Source organism: Carassius gibelio, chromosome B3 (assembly GCF_023724105.1).
Source record: "Carassius gibelio isolate Cgi1373 ecotype wild population from Czech Republic chromosome B3, carGib1.2-hapl.c, whole genome shotgun sequence".
Taxonomy (NCBI): domain Eukaryota; kingdom Metazoa; phylum Chordata; class Actinopteri; order Cypriniformes; family Cyprinidae; genus Carassius; species Carassius gibelio.
The window spans coordinates 11,973,318-11,992,841 of NC_068398.1; the positions used below are offsets into that span (position 1 = coordinate 11,973,318).

Below are 19,524 nucleotides of genomic sequence, written 5' to 3' on the forward strand. Positions count from 1 at the left end.
GTGGAAATAAAGTATCATGAGTCAATATAAATAACAAGGTTTGCTGTTTTAACTAGCATTTTGCTGGGAATCAGTACTGATTTCCTGTTTCAATTAGATTCGTATTTTGATTCCAGTAAAAAGCCTTGTTCACACCAAGAACGATAACTATAAAGATATCTATATTAGCGACCACAGCAGCAGACAATATAGTCTGTTTATTCTAAGTACACGCTTGTCTGTCACTTTAAATTCTCTAGCTTATTATAGCAGGGTGGTTTCTGATCAGGTGTCAATGTTTTTATTGTTCGTCAGCCTGGAAAAATTATTCCAAAAGTTATTCAATGATATTGTTTCTCTGTGCCTTTTTTGTTACAGCTGTGGTCTAGACTCTGCTATTCTTAAATAGTGAGAACAATTTATGAAATATATATTTATCATTATATTTAAGGCCTCAAGTCTGATTTGATTCAGTTCAGCTGGTATATTTCAGTTATGTTTACATACAGCATTAAGGAAATTAATTCTCTGATAATGCTTTTTTTACTGCATCACATTCAAAACAGACTGCAAACTTACATTCACAACTCAGCAGGAACACTGATACAGGGAACATTCTGTGAAATATTATGAAAATATCCATTTTAAAAGTTAACTATGTAGTTGAGTGAGTTAGTTCAGCAGAACACAGTGGCATGTGCAGGACAGAAAGTTCAAGCACATTTCCACACAGCCACTGAAAATTGTCACTAAGTAAAAGATTGATATGGGGATTATAAGAAACGATTTTGTGATTGTTCAAGTTGAGATAAATCTGAGATAAATCTGACCTATTTCAAAAGTACAGAACAACACAGGAACTTAAAAAGAAAAAAAACAAGGACCACACACCTGGAATATAGCAAACATGATGCAACTTAGAGGTCTGTTATTGGAGTACTCAGCCACATGGAAGATATTAAGGCCCCACTTGTTTAAGTCATTCAGCTCCTGTAAAGAATAGTAAATTAAATCTTCAAATCCATCTGACAAACTAACTTTTTCATACCAATAACTAGTAGTAATGGTAGAAGATTGGGTGTTGGTAAAGTTCTGAGTTAGTATGCATGCATTGTGCCTGTACCCTGGCCAGTGAGTCCTCCTGTTCCGTTTTGACCCCGAAGCGGGGCAGGGCTGCACTAGTGAGGCTCGAGCTATGTGTAAGCTTCTTGACACCACTGATGTGAGACATTGGTTTTTCTCGCTCCCGGAGTGTAGGAGAGGGGATCTCCACCTCATTCTGTTTGTCTGAGACACAACCAAAGTATAAACCTTTAACATATGACAGCTAATTTTAAATCGGTAAGCACTGAGTTTTTCAGAGCAGTGAATATACTCAAGTATAACATACTGCAGTGTTGAAACTAAGGATCTGCGCTTCTGAAAATAGTAGCAAGGCTGAGATGTACAGAGCGGAGCGTGTGCAGACTCACTCACCTAGGAAGGTTGTGGAGATGTATTCAGACACCTGATTTCCCGAGCGGCTCATCTCAGACAGATGAGACAGTTCCCTGTTTAACATCCTCTTGAACTAGAGATCAGAAGGGGAAAGATGGGGATAGACAGACAGGGAAAAAGGGAGAGTGATAAGTACACAGTAGATGGTAATAAGGCAGAAAAAGTCTATCTGAGCAGAAACTTTATTACAAACAGGCATTATGTACTAATACATGATTATATGCCAAATACTGTACATTGTTTTAAATGGATAGTTCAACCCCCACCAAAATTCTCAAAAATGAAGATGATGAAGAAGAAAACTGTTCTGAACAATATTGGAACCCAGTGACTTTCCTTGTATGGACAGAAAATTTTTCAAAATGATGATGGGTAAATTATGGCAGAATTTTCATTAATGGGTAATCTGTCCCTTTAAAACTAACTTTTTGTCTGTATTATTTAGATGTTTACTTTTGCTATTGCATATAGATATAAAACATATATTGAAAATGTCTGAATGCCACCATGGTATGTGGTACTGCAAGGTCATATGCAGTTTGTGCTAATACAGAGTGCAGATATTGTAAATGCAAATAAACCTAAGGCATTTCTAATGTTGTAGCTGTAACATTGTGTGGTTAGAGGAAGGGCTCGTCTTTAATTAAAATCTAATTAAGTGATGGCTATCGGGGGGAGAGCATTGTGGACTTGTCTCCTTAAGTCTCTGCAAACCATTGCTCTAACAAATAGGAGAACAAAGGTCTGTGCAACAAAATTAGAACAAATATGTGCCTTAAATGACTGAAATTGTGCAACTTCAGCAGATAACGCAACACAAGTACACAATCACACAGCACAACTTCGATAAGACCCCTGGTCTGTCCCACTGACTGGTCCTTCACACATTACAATCTCCATGGAAACCAGCAGGTTTCCTTAGCAACTGCCTCCTCACAGTCCCTCCTGCAGCATGATGGGAGCGAGGCGATGGGTTGGGTGACAATCTGAGAGAGTAGGCAGGTGTCTGTCTCTGACCTCCTCCAAGGTCAACACTCTCTGTATCACTCACCATCTCTTGCACTCCTCCATTCTGTCTTTATCTCTCTCTTTAAGCCCCCATTTTCGTTTCCTGTCTCTCTTTATCTCCGTCCTCCACATTCTCTCCATTTTGCTAATGCTATTTAATCACCCTCTGCAGTCATATTTTCCATTGATTGTGTTTCTATTCATTCTCCTTCATGGTCTGCATGTCATTTCATTCCTATATTACATGGATGTGTGTGTATCAGACATATGCAAATGCATTTCTATTAAATGCATCATCATTGTTGTTAAATCATCTGAAAATAATGGGTTTAAAGACGCAAATAATGCACAATTTCTAATCAACAACACAACAGGAAAAATAACAATCAATGTTAAGTGTAATTTTTAAGTAAGTCCAAGTCAGTTTTCTGTCACAGCTATCAACCCACTCACTGTGAACCTGAATCTTCCTGAATTTTCCCTCAGGGATCAATACACAATGTCTACCTCACACAGTCAAGCTGTGAGTTTATATAAAGCGTCATTACAAAATCCTCTTTCCTCTGCAAGTGCATATTACATACTGTACCAAGGCTCTGTTTGTACTGTGCTGAGTCATTATTAAAACATTCACAGAGTGCCAACTGTTTTTAGCATGCATCCTCTGGAGGACCAAGATGATACCAGATCATGTGGAAAGTAAATCAGAGCAAATTATTACAAATATGTGTTACTAGGGGAGTCTGATAGTATCTGTTGCCTTTATTTACCAAGATTGAGTTTGATGTTTGAGTCTGATAAAGTGGAAACAAAAACAGCCTCTATTTACATTTAAATCTTTCTAATTAAATGTACTGACACTGAATAAATTAACCACTTTAAATAGTAATAATACAATTATGGCCACACTTTGTTTTGAAGTCCAATTCTAGTGATTATAAAATTATTAACTATGACTTTTGCCTCAATAAACTCCTAATTTTCTGCTTCTTAATAGTTAGTAAGGTAGTTCTTAAGTTTAGGTATTGGGTAGGATGGGTATTAGGGATGTAGAATATGGTCATGCAGAATATGTGCTTTATAAGTACAAATAAACAAGCTAATATGTTAATTATAGGCATGCTAATAAGCAACTAATTGTAAATAGGGAATTGATCGCTATTTTAAAGTGTTACCAAAATTATTTTAAATGCTTAGGCATTTTAATAGGCTAATATCTACAGGTCCAATAATCAGCTTAGATGAAACCTATATGTCATTCAACAATTAACAAGAGAATGCATCGCGTCACTGATTGTGTCCCAATGTTTTTAATTGTATCTGCAACAACAGTTCTTAAATAGCCCATGACCAAGGTTAAGGCTTAAGGTTTATTGTGAAAAAGAATTAAAAACATTGGGGCACAAAAAGTGTCTCTGTTTAATTTCACTATCATCAATATTCACATCTAACCTCACCAACAGTACACAACTCTTGGATGAAGGAACTATGCAGAAAAGCTGGTCCTACACTACCAAATATTGACCAGATGTAGCCAAGTCCCAGGACAGACTGAGAGCAATGGAGAGAAGGCTTAAGGAAGGGAGAGAGGCGGTGGTAAGAAAGGGGTTGAAGCATCCTGAGACACAAGCCCAGTGTAAAGGTTCTGTCCATCTCTAGGCACATAAACAACATAAGCCAAGAGCTACAGCTGCAGCCATTTTCTCCCAGCCACACAAAGTTACACTTTTTTTAGATAAGTTTAGAGCTCGGGTTTAAAATCACACTTGAGCTAAGGAGAGCGGTACAAATTTGGATACACCGAACATGCAACAAACATCATCACATTATCACATCTAGTCTGATCCAGAAGCATTACAGGACACAACACCTGGAACTTTTCTTTTTACCCTGTCCTACTTGCATCTCCACATTTTTATCTCTCTGCTGAACAAACAGTCTTGCCTCTTACTTGGACCTGACCGACTGTTTTATAACAGATATTTAGTATCCTTTTTCTGTTCATGCTGGCCCTACCTGGTCCCACCAGCCAATCAGCCAGGGTTTGGAGCAGGTGTCACAGAATAGATCCATGAAGGGGGTCCTACGCTCGGTGGCCTGACCATCCCCATCCAGCACCCCATCTGCAGCTGCCCCGAGCTCCAGCTCTGACCCTCTTCTCCCCTGTAGGGGGCTGTAGCTGGAGGAGTGGGCCAGCCGGTAGCCTCCGGGCACAGGTGAGGGGCAAGAAGAGGGCGGCGGGTCAATGGCCTCCAGTACACCCATGCTGAGGGTGACGGATGGCATAGACCGCTGACAAAGGCAAGAGGCACGGAAGTGCACGGGGGCCGAAGCGCGGCGGGTGCCCCAGCGGCATGTGGGTGTGGTCAGGGTGTGGGCAGAGAGGCCACAGCCTAGCAGGCCGGGATGCTCCAGAGTGACGGCTGCCCCCAAGAGGCGGGGAGCAAGCGGCAGTGAAAGTCCAAGCAGTACGAGAACTAGGCCCTCCTGAAAAACACTGAGCAGGCTCCACGGCGATCTGCAGGCAAGTGTCCCCTGTGAACGGCCCGCCAGGAGCCGCCCAGATCCACAGGCCAAAGGGACTACATCTCATCCCAGCAGGTGAGCAGAGCTGACCCCGATTTAGCCGGAGGGGAAGAAAGTGGCGAGGGGTGGAACAGACAAAGATGGAGAGTCAAAGAGACGGTACAGTCTGAAGGACACAGAGAGGATGCCGTAGGAAGTGGAATTACGGGAGATAGGGAGAAAGATGAAGATGAGCCAATAGCTAACGGAGACTGAGGGATGACAGGCGGAAGAAAGAAAACAACAACAACACAGGTAACAGCAGGAGGAAATGGATGAAAGGAGATAGAGAGGATGAAGGAATCAAGGGGACACAGAAATGCCAAAGAGATAGGGCCTTTAGTCGAAAGTCAAACTACAAAAGAGCGGTGGTCTGGAAAAACATCCTTTCTTTCTCTCCCTGCGTCGACTCCCCTCCCCCAACGCAGAGCTCCAGGACCCAGGCCCAGTGTTCCCAGCGAGTTGTGTTCAGAGTGCACAGTCCATAGAGCACAATACCAGTCCTGTCAGCACAATGCAGCTCTCTTCAGCAGCCCCGCTATTTAATCCACATGCGGCATCAGACTCGCCGAAGCAGCTCAGCCGATGCTCTGCCTCTTGCTCTGTTTTTCCTGGATGCTGTAGACAGATCTCGCAAGCTAATCAGCCTCTGTGGCAGGAGGCGCATGCTTGGGTGTGTGTGCTAGTGGCGTGTGTGCGTGTACACGCACCCTGAGAGCGCATGTGCGGCAGACGGCATGTAAGAGTGTGGAAAAATGGAGAAACGTCTGTGTGTGTGTGTGAGAGAGAGAGAGAGAGAGAGAGAGATGTATTTAATAGTCTGACAAAAAGGAGGGGAGTGAATCTAGGCTTTAGTGTCTTCTCTAATCTCCGCATGAACGATTCTGCGTATGGGTGTGAAAATGTGTGTTCTCTGGTTCATTATACAAGCTCTGCCTCAATCGCCCAAGAGATCTTCCATTCACACACAAATGCTGCTTTCTTCTCATACTGACACCTGCCTGATCATGTAGATAGCAAAACACCGGTATTATGGTGCATGGACACAACCATACAAAAAAACTGCACATCCAAAGTCTTCGTGGCTCTGTCTCTTTAAACAGGCAAGCTATGGAAGAGAGCAACAGATTTTTCATTGGCCAGCATCTAAATCACATGCCTCATGGCCACAGTGAAGAGCCAATGGTTAAACTTGCAGGGTAGACCTTGCTGCAGCTCGATAGCAACGAAGGTTACAGCAGAAACACTGGCATCAGGACCAAACTGCAGCCCCCTCCTCCCTCCCTCATGTCCTCCTTATCCATCTATTTTCTCCCCCTCTCCCCATCTCTCCTACACTTCTCAAACCAGAGCATAGTGTAAGGACAAGGTGTTCAGAATTGCATGCAAAAGCTTTTTGCATCAGTGTTTACGGATGATAATTAAAAATACATTGAAGAACATCACTCAGGCGGGACCATATCAGACAAACCGGCACACAGCCTGCTCAAGAATCTTTCTCCGCATACACACAGATATAGTCCTCCATGCGTGATAATCCACAGAATGGCAGATCTTGAAACCTCTTCTTGATGAAATCTAATATGTCATGATAAGTGTTTTGTAGAATGTAAAGGATGGAAATTATAAACAATGAATTGACACATGAAATGGAGAAAATACCTAGTGTAATAGGCCACAACCTTATGGTAGACTGTGTTAAAAAAAAGTGCCTTTGAGATGGTAAGAATAGAAAGAAAGAAGAAAGTTCTACATCCTGCAGATTTTTGTTCTAACCAGCTCCAACTCGCTTCATGTTAGTCTGAGGACCTTGATTAGCTGGCTTAAGTGTGTTTATTTAGAGTTGGAGCTGAACTCTGCAAGACAGTGGCCTCAGGAACAGGTTTGGACACCTGTTCTACAGAAACCAAACTAACAATTAACTGAAGAAACACCTTGTTGGATGCCATTTCGCTAACGGAGCGGTGGGTCTGAATGGTCTCCAGCTGGTCCAAACACCAGTCAAGCTCCTCCAGAGTCTCCCGGGCCAGCTGCTGGTATGTCTCATCTGCACAGGACATAAGACACAGCAATCAGCACCACATCACGACAGTACTGTCATATGCATTTAACACTCGCTGTGGGACACAGCAAGAACTCTGTTTGTGAACAGTGGGGATGTTGTTTCCTGACAGGAGGAAGTAAAGAATTGTCTGAGTGATGTCTTCATCGAAAAACCTAGCATGAATATTTCAAGAACTTCATATGGAGAGATAAAATGCCTCATAAATAATGGATCTTTTCCTCATATGAATGAATAATCAAACTGTTTTCAAACCAGAGGAAAAAATAAAATTATAGGAAGATGACTATGACTGTAAAATTTCCAAAAACGTGATATAAACTGATTTATAAACTTAACAGTATCAAAGAATCTCAATTAATACTTTAAGGATGAATTAGAACAACAAGCAATGTTCATCAGTGTCTAACCTCACTGACCTCGGTTTACTAGCAAACCAATAACCTGGCAGCGCAAGAAAACCATGTTTATAAGACTTTTATCATTACATTTATTATGTGAGGTAAAGCATAAAGCAAAATATTGGAAAATGAAAGCAGGAAACTTTTACGGACTCATATTCTTTTTCTTGTGCAGTCATATTCTTTTTCTTGTACAGAATTTTGACTACACCGTTTCAACTTGAGCTGTATGAGATGAAACCAAATTTTATAATCTCCTTGGTCAAAAAAAGAGTATGTGAGTTGTTTGCTCAGGCCAGATGTGCTCAGTCCACAGTACGAACACTTTACTGTTACATTGCCAGACATGGGCACTTCAATAAGCCAAAAGAAACACAGGTTACAAGTTTTTGCATGCAAGGTGAAATTGGGGTAATGGGCAATAATCTACCAGTTTTGATTGGCTCATGCTTAAGCCATTTCAGAGGAAAAATTCAGAGGGTTTAGTACCAATTTTCTGAAAATATCTCAGTATTTTGTCACTAATAATAAGTAGATGATATTTTGCTGAGCACATTATTGTGCTGGTACTTTGGCAGGTTTAGTACTGCCATGGATAGATGACTCCCAAAGCTTTTGATATTCATCATATTCTGTGAATTGGTTAGTTTGCAGGAGTAACAGAAAATTACTTACAAGGTTAAATAGATTTTTACCTATTTTGTTTTACCTTTATAAAGACACTTTTTTTCTAACCTAATGAAAGGGGTCATATGATTTTTAAAGATCATTATTTTCTGTATTTGGTGTAACGGAATATGTTGACATGCAGTAATGTTAAAAAAAAAAACACATTACTTTTTAAATACTGTGCATTATTGTAGGACCTCTATGCCCTGCCTCTCTCAAACGCGACATTTTCAAAAAAAAAAAGTCCCTCCTTCAGACAAGAGGAGTCTGCCCTGATTGGCCAACTGCCCCAGTGCATTGTGATTGGCCAATGAAGCTCCTATGTGTTTGCAGTACACAAGCCACAGACGGTTAAGACAGTTGACTCCACTCTATGACACTGTCTCTCTCTCTCGCTCTCTCTCTCTCTCTCTCTCTCTCTCTCTCTCTGGGCCCTATTTTAATGATCTGAAATGCAAGTGTCAAAGCGCGAAGCGCAAGTAACTTTGTGGGCGGGTCCGGGCGCTGTTGCTATTTTCCCGGCGGGATAAATGGCTCTTGCGCCCGGCGCAAATCTAAAATGGGTTGGTCTGAAGTAGCTTCATTATTCATAAGTGTGGTTTGGGCGTAACGTGAAATAAACCAATCAGAGCGTCATCCAACATTCCCTTTAAAAGCAGGTGCGCAAGTTCCATTATGGATTGCTATTATTGTGGCGTATTTACCAGGCGCACGCCAGGAGCGGTTCACAGACGAGGAGACTGATGTTCTTGTAAGAGCAGTGAAAGACAGAGAAGTTGTGTTGTATGGGGATGGGAGAAACCCACCCAAAATAGCGTCGGTTAAACAGGCGTGGGAGGAAATAGCCACAATTGATTCATCGATTTTTTTTCCTGGTTTTTGACGGACAAACCAATTTGTCAGATGTCCTTATATACATATATGTCTTGCCACTGTCGGGCAAACAGGTCTGATCCTTAATTACTACAATTAGCCTGAATAATTTGTAAGCTAGATTTATGCCTAGATTTTATGCCTAGATTTATGGCACACCACAATGATTTAACACATTTCATGTGTTAATATTTTTTTAGTGTTTTAATTTATGATTTGCAAAAATAACTGTTGCATCTGTGTAGATTACATGAGCAAAGTGTATGCGCGTTGTGCAATTATACATTATGGTCAAGCATGCGCCCTTAAAATAGCATAATGAACAACGCGCAACGCGCCACTGACTTTAGACTAGGTTTTTTCTGGTCAGTGGCGCAATTGTTTAATGGAACAGCAAAATAGCACCAGGGATTGTTTGTGCCAGAACACGCCTCCTTTTTTTGCGCTGAACCGCCCAGGGAGCGCAAGTTCATTCACTAGTTTAGCGACGTGCTTCTGTGGAGGGAAAAGCGCGCTTTGCTCGGGTGCAAAATAGGAATGACACATGCGTCGGTGTACAAAGTCAATTGCGCTGGGTGCAAGATAGGGCCCTCTCTCTCTTTCACACACACAGACACAGGTGTACAAGCCCGCACACACACACGATGCACAAAACTCCACATTTGAATTCAATTGCAAATACTTTAATAGCAAAGCATACTTACAATAGCTGATTCAGAAGTGCCTGAAAGTCAAATTACCTCTCCTAGGTTCACGAAACAATTGTCCATAAAATGCGTTTCTGTTCTGTTGGAAGTAATCGTAAAGATTCCTAAATGCATTTACTCTTGGAAGGCCAAATAAAGTGCTTTCTCTTTCGTCTAGATACACAGAGCATCTCCCTGACATGGCTGCTTCAACACTAACTGCGGTTACTGAAACCGAGCCTTGTTTCTTTGCGTGAACATTCGGGCGGCATTACGCAAATACTTCCACATAGTGATGTAGTCATGTGGGGGCAAGTTAGAACAAGTCATTTAAGGAGGGCGTGGACGAGTCTTGACATTGATAAAGAATATCTCTTTGGGTTTGAGACTTTAGTCTTTGCAACTTTACAGATCTTCTTCACGCACCAAGAACGTATAACACTCCAAAGAGAAAGGAAAAATTTACATCGCATCATATGACCCCTTCTGAAGTATGCATCATCTGATCATGTCAAATACATAAATCAATACATTCAAAAAGTAAGACACTGTAGGGCTGTCACCAATCAATTAAAATCTGTATCAGCAAAATCTGTGTTTGCAATAAAGAGGTGACACAGTATCTGCAAGTGAATTGGCATTTACATGCATTTACACAGATTATTTGCAGGGGATGAATGCATTTAACCTGCAGTTGCAAAGGCATAACTATTGTTTTGATGTTTTTTTTTTAAATGCTAAATACTAATATTTTAAAATATTTTGGAGAAAAAATGGAAAATATATAAAAAATATCCAATAGGTGGCAGCAGAGTTATAAAAAAATTCACCCCCCTCACAGTTGTCACGAAGGGCAAAATTAGCTATTTAGACCAAAATCTTTTTTTGAACCAGGCTGCAAACATGTTTTTTTCTGCTGTAAAGTTGGGCATTTTAACATGGGGAGTCTATGGGACTGACTCCCTTTTGCAGCCAGCCTCCAGCGGCCAGTCGAAGAATTGCAGTTTTAGTCACTTCCTTATTGGCCTCACGAGAGAGAGCAAGAGGTTGGCGCTTGTGAAACACCTTGGTATGTTGCTCAGAGATGCAAAACTAAAATAAAATTAAAATAAAAGCCACAGCAAAACTTAAATTATTTTAATTTACTAAATAAAGCAAAAAGTCCATTAATATTAAATTATTGTTTATTGAACTGTTCTTTCAACCTTTAAAACATTTGCAGTTGTGCTGATTTTTGAGGAAAAACTACTATTTGTGTTATTAACTATATAGGAAGATATAACTATAAACCATATATAAATATCACATGGTGGCATTTTTGCCATCTTACGATGAAATTTGGGGGAATTCTAAATGTATTTTAATAGACTAAATCAAGCAGTAAAAGCATTAACTCTAAATGTGCACACACATTAGTCTAACCTACATCATAGTGTTAGGGTCCACTCTCTGGGTGTGTTTTTGTTTTGTTTTTGCAATATACTCGATTGTCAAACCGCACATCATTTAAACAAAAATTACAATATTATCACACACCCCTAACTACAATACGCAACCTGCTCAACAGAAGGGACTATCTACATACATTTGACCATGTAATGATAAGATCTGATGAGGGCTCAAGTAAAAGTGATATCTTAAATAAGAAAAATATTTATATATGATTATATAACAGTTTTTTATAATTGCAGTTATAATTTTATAAGTTTATAAGTTCAACATGTGGAGCACCTTCTATGCTGATACGCTTCTGAGTTCCTGATAGAAACAAGCGACTCAGGACTGTTATTCAGCTAGTTAAAGCATCTGGTTAGGTTCCAGACCTGTTTCCCATATGGCTCCACTATTTCTGATGCTGTAATTCATTTTACTGGCAACAGTGCCTACAAGAGGAAGTGTATGCGTAATGTGAGAGACACTGTGTAGGAGAGTGCTAGTGTGGGAGATAGAAAGCTCACCAGTGACTAAGTTACAGTACAGTAAACATACCTGAGAGCGTTGCTGGGGGAACCGTGGGTTGGCTGGTCACTGGTGACCTCCTGTGGTCAGAAAGATAATTACATTAGTGATAGTGGTGGAGGTCGCCCTCTACTGGCATAAATCCAGTTAACACTGCTCACTGTGAGGAGGTCTGCACTTGTAATGAACTGAGCAATGTGAATATAAAAATGCTGCTAAATATATACAATGATTTATTGGAGAGGATACACTGATGACCGTAAGGGGAAGCAGAAATAAAGAAACTGTTGCATCAAAGCTGGAGGAGCTGAACTGACTTGTTGGTTGGAGTTGTGACGTTGGCGAGAATTGTGAAGTTGCTTCTGACAGTTCGTAGACTAGCCAACACCTGTGTAGAAAAGAAGGAAAAGAGAGAGAGAGAGAAAATAAGAGAGAGAGCAGGTGAACAGCAGAATATCACTCAACTCCACCTCAGCAAGTCATGACAAGCAATTAGCACTCATTATATACTGTCTGCCAGACACAACAGTGAGTCTTACCTGAGCAAAAGGGGTGACTATGAGATCTTCAGCATGACTGTGGAAAGAGGAAAGAGCAGTTTCAGTAAAATGAAAGAAAAAAATATGATATACTTTGGCAAATGTTTACAAATGTGACCCTGGACCAGAAAAATAGGCTTAAGTTACACAGGTTTATTTGTATCAACAGCAAAAATATATATTGTATGTGTCAAAATTTGATTTTGCTTTTATGCCAAAAATCATTAGGATATTAACTATGGACCAATGTTCCATATAGATATTTAGTAGATTTCCTACTGTAAATATATAAAAACTTAATTTTTGATTAGTAATATGCATGGCAAAGAACTTCATTTGTAAGACTTTAAAGGCGATTTTCTTAATATTTAGATTTTTTTTGCACCCTCAGATTACAGATTTTCAACTAGTTGTATCTACGCCAAATATTGTCCATACATAAATGCAAAGCTTATTCATTCTGATTTCGAGAAATTTACCTTTATGACTGGTTTTGTAGTCCAGATTCACAATTATTGGTCTTTTAACAATATTCAGATGAAGCCAGAATCATCCCCAGGTGTGAGGAAACAGATTCAACCCAACATTAAAAATGCTAATTTTTTATGGCCATGATCCAAGCGGCAGTCACAGTGGTCACCGCTGCATGCTGGGAGCATGAGCTCTTTTAAGGGAGTAACAGTATTAGAGAGGGATTTAGTCAATGAGCTTAAATACTGCATGGTGATTCTGGGATAAAAGAACTTCCTCCGAGGCCTTTTATAAATGAAAAGTGGAGACAGTTAACAGTGAGACTGTGCTGTGTGTTGAGGGAGACGGCTTACCCTTCGCTGTTGATGGAGGAGTTTCGTGACATGGTCTTTGGGGACATGTCGTAGTCAGAGTCGGAGCGGTAGAGGAAAGATTCCCTTCTCTGACTCTGAGGGAAGGAGGGATGGAGCACCAGCCCAGGTATCGCCTGCGAATCCATAGGGCTGCAGCCAGGAGAGGGACCATTCTCCCCATCATAGCTGTACAGAGAGAGAGAAGCCAAAATGACAGGGAGAGAAAGTAAAAATGCATGTCTTGTCATTTAGTTTGAACAAAGCTTTGCCAGCGGCAGTATTAGATTTCCAGTCTCTGGCCAACACAGCACAAATAGAGATGTGAAACACAAACAATCATGATTGCCTCTTACTCTAGAGGCAGCAAACGCTCTCTGAATGTATAAAGAGTTGATGAAGACTGTCACCCTGAACAACCATTAAAGGAAATCACCAGCCCTAATCAGAGAAGAATCCTCAGCCGCCACTTCACAATTTATATTCTATGAGCACTTTGTGGCTTAAAGAAATAGTTCACGCAAAAAAAAGGAAAATCTGTTATTATCTACTTACCCACATGTCACCAAACCCATATGCATATCCTTTTTTTGTGTGTGAAATAGAAAAGGATGTTTCTTTTCAAATAGTAAGAGCATGCCACTAGCAATGCCAAAATCATGTGTTTGATTCCCAGAGCGTGCATTAACTGATAAAAATATATACCTTGAATGAAATGTAAGTTACTTTGGATAAAACTGTGCCAAATGCGTAAATATAAGTTGCATGTGCTGTAACCACATGTGACATGTCAGATCAAACATGAAAAATATAAAACTAGGAGCTGCCATGGAACATTGTCTATTCTTAACAGTTTAGAAAGTGTTGAATATGGTGATGTGGACATATTTTTTGGTCCTTCATATTTCACAGAAAAAATAACTAAAGGTTAGAGTTATAGGGCGAGTTAATAATGGCATAATTTAAATTTTGGGTGAACTGCTGCTTTAAGCTTTGCACTAAACACAGACGTCTGTGGAAGCACTAATCCACACAGTTTCGGCATTAAACATGTGACTAGTGGAAAAGTACCGGATACCGTGTCTGACCCCATCTGGGGTTATAATAGACATACTGTATTTGTTCAGTTATCGTGGTTCTGTGATAATGAATGAAGACTAGTCATCCGGAAGAACCTAATGACTGCAGAGCTCAAAGTGAGCATGAAACCTATTGCAGGTCATTGGCCTGCAGTAAACAAGGCATATAATGCAACCAAATCCGACTGCAAAAGCAGATATAATAAAGGACAGGGAGAGTATTGGAACAGTGCAAAGTACACAGCTCATCCTCAAACCATTTACCCAGGATCACCAGATCCTCAAACAATGTAGAAAAGCATCTGCCCATGAACCTCATAGCAGGGTTAGGGGCCAAGGGCAAGGTGCGAGAAATACCAAGCAGAAGAAAGAGAGGGCTTTTGGATGATTCCTGATTCCTCAGCTCAGGTTCCAGCCTCCTCTGAGTCACGCCGTGAATTATGGGTACCAGCACCAGCGAAACCTCAAACCAAAGCCTACACTTCAGAAGTGAAGCGTCAGAACTAGATGCCTGCCAAGACTTCAGTCTCTCTCGCGCGCTGTCAGTCACTCTTCCTCCCCCTCACTCCCTCGCTTCTCACAGACAAAATACTAAAGCCCCTCTTCCCACACGCAGTGCATGAGGCATCTGCGCTCGTCTCCTTCCCCTAACTGCAGAACTGAAGGTACTTTTTAGCCTGTGGCTATGGAAAGCTACTGTTCCTACATAGCAGCTGGGGAGCCGGATCTGGACTACGCCTAGGTTCAAATAGTTTTTTTATGCCACTTGTTTACATTATCACACAGACGTGCTACAAGTGCTACAGCATTTGAAACATGCCTGTGCTGGTTCTTTCTAGCAGCTGCCATTCCCTCTCTCTGGAGATCCCGAGTGATGTCTGTCCTCTCTACATGCCCCTCGAGACAAACACCACCTCGGGCTCTTGACCTACACCTCCTCTTCCCTCTCCATATCACACTTCTTCTGCTTCCATCTAAACCCTTCCCTCTTACAGTTGCTCCTTCTGTTTTTCCAGCTCTCACACTCCTTATCTCGCAGCTCCCAGAATTCCTCTCGCAGCGATGGGAAGCCTGAGCGACATGAGCGACTGAAGATGGAGTGCACAAATACTTAAAAAAAGCTTGAGGAGAGCTAAAACATTAAAGAGGAGAGGAAGAGCAAGAGGGAGGGGGTGACTCATGGCCTATCTAAATATTTACATGCCCTAGGTGCATGTACAGCTTCTTCCAAAATCATTTTATATGTATTTTTCCAGCAACAACTGCAACTCCAATTACACATGACAACACAAGTTGACCTTAAAGAGTCAGTGTACCACTCCATGTCACTATCTGCATAACTACAACAGTCAGGCTTTACTGCACAGTCCAAATAGCAGCTTCCTATAATGAAGAACAAGCTCTTTTTTTTCAGCATTAACACGGCGCCTTTCGTTCAGAGTGTGTTGCTTTTCTTGCACTGTATTCATTTCTGTAGAGGTAGTTTCTGTGTGTGTGTGTGTGTGCGAGAGAGAGAGAGAAAGTGAATGTGTGGGCGCACACGAATGCTCCTGCTTTTCTGTCTGTGCTTCACTTTAATGCCTCCTGTAGTCATGTGACATCTGTGCTGCTCAGAGACTATCCACAAAGGAGCGAACAATAAGAAATGAGAAGCCTTGTCAACCAGTTTTCCCCTCTTCTCCACTTTCTCGTGTTGTGATTCGAGCCCCTCTCTTTCTCTTTCACCCTCGTTCTAACTCCTTCTCTCCTCTGGCTTTTTACCAGTCTCTGTCTTCTGTCTCTCAAAGATCTCTGCCTTTCACTGCCTCCTTCTCTGTAATTTGTGTCTATGGCTGTGACTCAGCCCAGAATAAAAAGCAAGCAGAATGCATGCTGGGATATTGGAGTTCTCATTTGTTTATAAGGCACAAGAGACACACTCGCTATACCCTCATAGATACACAATCAAAGGGCATTTTTGTGTGTTTGTGTGTATGTGTCAAACACTGTGTCGGAAACTCTTGGAAATCTAAAACTGAGCTTTGAGAACTGAAGGAATATGATATTTACTGTTTTGGGAATTCATATAAACAACACTACCATCAAGTTGCACATGTATGTGTGCAAATGGCTTGTATTAACAATCATAAAATAATTGTGGAAGACGAAGCAGCAATTATCTTGCTTCAGTAGTCAATAAGGGTGGAAAAATGCATTAAGCTTTCATCATAGATAATGTACTCGTAAAATACACACACAAAACACACTTTTTTCACACGCTGTGAGTGCAGGATATGTCATTGGCAGCTCTTGCTTTCATTCGGCGATAACAGAATCCCTGGAGAGTAGCACTCTGGACAATGACATGATGATCATAGGGGGCACAGAGGAAAAGATTTGTGCCAGCTGGGTGAGTTTCCTATAAAAGATAACACATTAGCATCAGCACATCCCTTTGCCTCTGAAAACAGACCCTAGCAAATTGATTGGGTTGTTTATGTATCTTCTACGCCTCGCTAAATGACCTTGGAGTGACTGTAAAAAGCTGCAACCTTACAATAATTCCAGAAGACAAGAAAAGCAATTACTGCTTTCAAATACAAAGGTACTCAAACTGATGCACACCAAAGTCTAAAAATAAAAGAAACTGTTATCCGGTAAAACTCCTGAGGGAAGAATTCAAATTCATAATAGCTCACACATGTGCCCCCTGAAGGCTTTACACAATGAGGATGTCTTCCTAACGTCCAAGAGGCTGCCTGAATGTGACAGCACAATTAAAGTAATTTGATAAATGTTGTACCGTCCTCTACACAGTCCAGGAGAGTGCGCGTGGAGGCATGATTCTTACGTTCAGAGCTTTTCGAGATGGCAGTTTTGAAATTAATTGAATATAAATCTGGGCCTATGAGTAATAGAGCGTGTAATGCTCTAAAAGAAGTAGCTTTGAGTCACAAGGATTTGGACTAAAAGACGACTCGCCAAATAAATGCATGCACTAAAACTACCCCCATTTTCCCTCCGAGATCACAATCTTAATGCCACCACCATGTAATCCCAAATTTATAGATGAACCATCGACCCCTCATCTGAAGAGCTTGCCTCAAGTACATACTGTGGCACTTTACTCCATATTTGCCACTACAATGTGTTCCAGTAACTCATTCTGAATGTTTTCATTTACAGAGAAATAATAAAGGAATTTGATTATGTTCCATTAATACTCCAGATTTTAAAAGGCTTTGAAGTTTGACTAAAAAAACTGACTGAATTAATTAACACTTGGTGTACAGTATGTGATGGACAGCTTGGAGGATTTGCAGGCTCACTCCATCCAATGACCCTCTTATTGATTCCTTACTACCAGTAAACACAAATTCTGGGCCCTGGAGATTCTCGAGCTCCCTGAGCACATGGCTGCAGTCCATCACCGGAGCGGAGTGAATTCTTTAAGTGGGAATAGCAATAAAACCCCACTTCATTCTGTCCCTTTCAGTTAATGATTAACCCTTCCCCCAACCCCCAACCACTACTGCCCGCTCGCCCGTTCCCAGCACGGCAGCCTGAATGGAGAGTGACAGTTATTTCCTGCCTCCACTTTCATCACTGCCAAACACAGATGCTTGTTGCTTGTGCACACCAACACCCCCGATGACTGCCTCCCCTTCTCCTCACCAATGCATTTAGCACCTGGTTGATTGCTGCATGCAGGGAGGTGGCAAGAGAAGAGGGCAGATGTTGGGGAGTGGGGGGCAATCATAAAATCAGTGGCGACTGTATATGATGCTGTCAGGTCACTGGCTCTTTAATCAGCAGCTGATACCATGTGATAGAGCTTTTATTGTGGTGGTCTGTCCCTTTGGCAGTGCATTACAGCAAACTGTGTATCATCAGTCCCCACTCTGACTCACAAAGATTTTTAAGGGAGTGTGAGGAATAGTCTCTTCCAGCAGCTGGAGTCCTGGTAAAAGCTCCAAGGCTCCTGATGTTCCCCCACACGATGGTTCGCTGGCTGTGATCTTTGCCCTGTGTCACAGTTCCGACCAAACACGCAGGTAGGACTGAAAGAGGCAGGCTGGCCATGTTGCACTTCCTGGCGTGAAGTCATCTTGCCGGACACCATGCTCCAGTCAGATAAGAGAGCTGGGGATTACAGCAGATTATCTGACAGACAGGATCAGAAGCACCCCATTGAAAGTGTCCCAACAGTGAGAGCACTACCATTTCAGACAAGCCAGGCATCTGCCCTCAGGAAGAGGCTTTAAAGCCTTGATACCATTGATTCAGCTGTACAGTCATTTCTCTGAGAGCCATTGAGAAGATTGTTTTCACTATCTATATTATGGCTGGATGCGTTTCCAAATTCCATATAAGCCTCGGCTTTGCACATAAGAGTGGCTCTTCCATGGTGTGCGATGTTGGAGTCCTGTACAGACATGATGGGCTACCACAAAATATGTTTTACTACCGTCCTGCTCCCTGTCTGTTTCCGATATCTCTGAGTTGCACTGCATTTGTGCACTTTTTTGTTCTTTTTGCTTGATATCTCTATTTTCATTAAAATCCTTGTGGGACTCCTTTCATTTCTTATTAGACAAATGATATTAGCACACTGCTGACTTCAAGAACAGTACACTCTCTTCACTATTAATACACCCCAGAAAATGTTGTCAGCATTAACATCAGCATTTATGTCTTTCCAAACCAGTGTGACTTTCTTCATTCCACAGAAGACAAAAAAAAGAAGACGGTGCATAAAAGGCTGAGACTTTCAAGCTTTAAAAGGACACAAAAACAAACTATCATACTATTGGTCCATACATGTTGAATACTACAGTCTTTTTTAAGGAATAGAAAATGACACCCCAAAAATGACAATTCGGTCATTAATTACTCACCTTCATGTCGTTCCAAACCAGTAAGACCTTCTTTCATTTTCGGAACACAAATTAAGATATTTTTGATTAAATATTAGAGCTTTCTGACCCTGCATAGACAACAATGCAACTCTTATATTCCTAACAATACATTCCTCTGCTTGCAAATAAGCTGCGCATCCGGGTACAACGTCAGAATGACTGCTCCTGCGTCAGCAGCATCACATGAATGTGAAATTGTTGAATAAAGTCTTTATTTTTGTTTTCGTCACAAACAAAAAGTATTCTCAAAGCTTCATAAAATTATAGTTCAACCACTGATGTCACATGGACTATTTTAATGATGTCCTTACTACCTTTCAGGCCCTTGAACGTGGTAGCTGCATTGACGTCTATGCAGGGTCAGAAAGCTCTCGGATTTAATCAATAAATATCTTATCTTAATATCAATATTTTTGTTCCAAAGATGAATAAGGTTATGGGTTTACAGGTTTGGAACAACATAAGGGTGAGTAATTAATGACAGTATT

At 41.1% G+C, this 19,524-nt stretch overlaps 1 protein-coding gene across 2 annotated transcripts in view; it reads right to left on the bottom strand.

The window, feature by feature from the left end:
• LOC127953304 (cAMP-specific 3',5'-cyclic phosphodiesterase 4C-like) overlaps positions 1-19,524 on the bottom strand; it is a 50,589-nt gene that overhangs the window by 6,054 nt on the left and 25,011 nt on the right. The window contains exons 2-9 of one of the 2 annotated variants that reach the window (XM_052552438.1): positions 13,063-13,248; positions 12,239-12,275; positions 12,017-12,087; positions 11,730-11,779; positions 6,984-7,096; positions 1,456-1,549; positions 1,103-1,266; positions 871-969 (exon numbers count right to left, since the gene is read on the bottom strand). In XM_052552438.1, the coding sequence (XP_052408398.1) occupies positions 871-969; positions 1,103-1,266; positions 1,456-1,549; positions 6,984-7,096; positions 11,730-11,779; positions 12,017-12,087; positions 12,239-12,275; positions 13,063-13,248 (814 nt within the window). Of the gene's footprint in view, positions 1-870; positions 970-1,102; positions 1,267-1,455; positions 1,550-4,500; positions 5,740-6,983; positions 7,097-11,729; positions 11,780-12,016; positions 12,088-12,238; positions 12,276-13,062; positions 13,249-19,524 lie in introns of those variants that run through there. The other variant, XM_052552439.1, reaches the window with a different exon arrangement.